The sequence below is a fragment of the Pygoscelis adeliae genome, unplaced genomic scaffold (genome assembly GCF_000699105.1).
Source record: "Pygoscelis adeliae isolate BGI_AS28 unplaced genomic scaffold, ASM69910v1 Scaffold140, whole genome shotgun sequence".
NCBI classification, from domain to species: Eukaryota; Metazoa; Chordata; class Aves; order Sphenisciformes; family Spheniscidae; genus Pygoscelis; species Pygoscelis adeliae.
The window spans coordinates 939894-941942 of NW_008824044.1; the positions used below are offsets into that span (position 1 = coordinate 939894).

Genomic DNA, 2049 nt, shown 5'->3' on the forward strand with positions numbered 1-2049 from the left:
AGGCTTCTGCAAACGATTCCGGGGCGGGGAGCTTAATGAACCGAATGAGTAACTCAGAAGTCGTTGTAAAATTGCAAAAATTTAGAGCAATGCTTTTCAGATAGAAAAGGCGCGGTTACAAATGGTTTTGCATTTCAGTAACCGCACCTGAGAGAATGAAAAAAATTCAGTGGAAATAGACACGTGGTTTCATCCTTCAAAATAATAGGAGAAGCTTCGGGTGGGTGCATGCGATTACTGGCGTGCTTTTTCCATTTTGATGTTAATTACCCATGCCCTAAAAGCGCAAGCCCTTTCATCGGGTATTCTGTGCAATGCAGAAACCCAACTGTACAATTTAAAAATCTGCGTTTTCCCAGCCGTACGGCTCAGAATGCTGTACCTGGGTGATGCAGTGGTGGTCCTGAGGATTAGTCTACCAAAACCAATCGGGCTACCCGTCTAGCAGCATTCAGAATAGTAAGCATTTCAACAGCAATTGCTGTTCTCTGCCTGGAAGGGAGCTGCACCTCGGTGTTCTGCTTGTAGCTTGAATATGAGCTCTGCACGTACGATGGCTTTTCATATCTTAAGTTCTGCCATCATTCTTCGATGCGTATTTGCAGTATCGACTTCTGCAAAGATCAGATTTTTTTTCTTGTCCGAGTCCGAACATTAAATTAAAAAGGAAAGGGTGTGTTTCTTCATCCTTTAGTACCCACATGGCCCCGATTTGGAAGCCAGAGAATGATTTATGTTTATAGTAATAACTGCGTATTTGCTAATGTTTCTCTGATGTATCTGACAGCACTCTGGAATTAGCTCTTGCTGACTCGTGTAAAGCAAGTGGATGAGAGGGTGAAGTAGGAGGTGAATCATGACGGGTTTTGGGTTTTCTTCTTTATGTAACCTAGACTCCAGAATTACGTTGCTTTGTTTATAATGCAAGGCAATTTCACAAAGCAGAGTTTCTTAAAAGTGTAGTAAAGATGCATATAGTATCACAGGTTGTCTGACCAGAGGACTGATCTTATTTTTGGAAAGTTGTGCTTACCATCGTAATTGGAAGAAATAAATAGATGATAGGTGGGCAAGTGGTGGACATTGTTATGTGTATATACTCATGAAGTTTTTGCATGGCACTGGAGGTGCATGAAGGAAGACGGCCTTGTAATAGCCATGTTTCTTTTTTGTGTCATGTATTGCATAAGAAAGTATGCAATTTACCAGCACCAACGAAAATGTGAAAAGTGCAGTACAGTATACGCGAATGATCTCCAAAGGGATATATGTCACTGCCCTCTCAGTTTATGTCCAATTGTTTTTCCATCCTGGTCTCCATCACTGTGCTGTTCTTTCACAGTAAATTCACATTAATGACCTCTGTTCTTCAAGAAGGCAATCTCAAAGGCACAGGAGCAGGCCGTCCCCATGTGCCAAAAGACAAGCCGGCGGGGAACAGAGAAATTTGGCTGGAACTCGGGAAAAAGAAGGAGAGTTTATGACCTTTAGAAGAAGGGGCAGGCAACTCAGGAGGACTGTAAGGATGCCGTGAGGTTATTCAGGGAGAAAATTAGAAGGGCCAAAGCCCAGCTAGAACTTAACCTGGCTACTGCCGTAAAAGACAATAAAAAATGTTTCTCTAAATACATTAGCAACAAAAGGAGGGCTAAGGGGAATCTCCATCCTTTATTGGATGTGGGGGAAAACATAGTGACAAAGGATGAGGAAAAGGCTGAGGTACTTAATGCCTTCTTTGCCTCAGTCTTTAATAGTAAGACCAGTTGTTCTCCGGGTACCCAGCCCCCTGAGCTGGAAGGCAAGGGACGGGGAGCAGAATGAAGCCCCCATAATCCAAGGCAAAATGGTTAGTGACCTGCTACACCACTTAGACATACACAATTCTGTGGGGCCGCATGGGATCCACCCGAGAGTGCTGAGGGAGCTGGCAGAGGAGCTCCAAAGCCACTTTCAATACTTTATCAGCAGTCCTGGCTAACGGGCGAGGTCCCAGTTGACTGGAGGTTAGCAAACGTGACGGCCATCTACAAGAAGGGCCAGAAGGAAGAT

General features: G+C 44.1%; 1 protein-coding gene across 1 annotated transcript in view; it reads right to left on the reverse strand.

The window, feature by feature from the left end:
- Positions 1-274, reverse strand: part of RTTN (rotatin) — a 92284-nt gene extending 92010 nt beyond the window's left edge. The window contains exon 1 of the mRNA XM_009333498.1: positions 271-274. Coding sequence (XP_009331773.1) covers positions 271-274 — 4 coding nt within the window. The remainder of the gene's footprint in view (positions 1-270) is intronic.
- Positions 275-2049: the final 1775 nt, after the last annotated feature.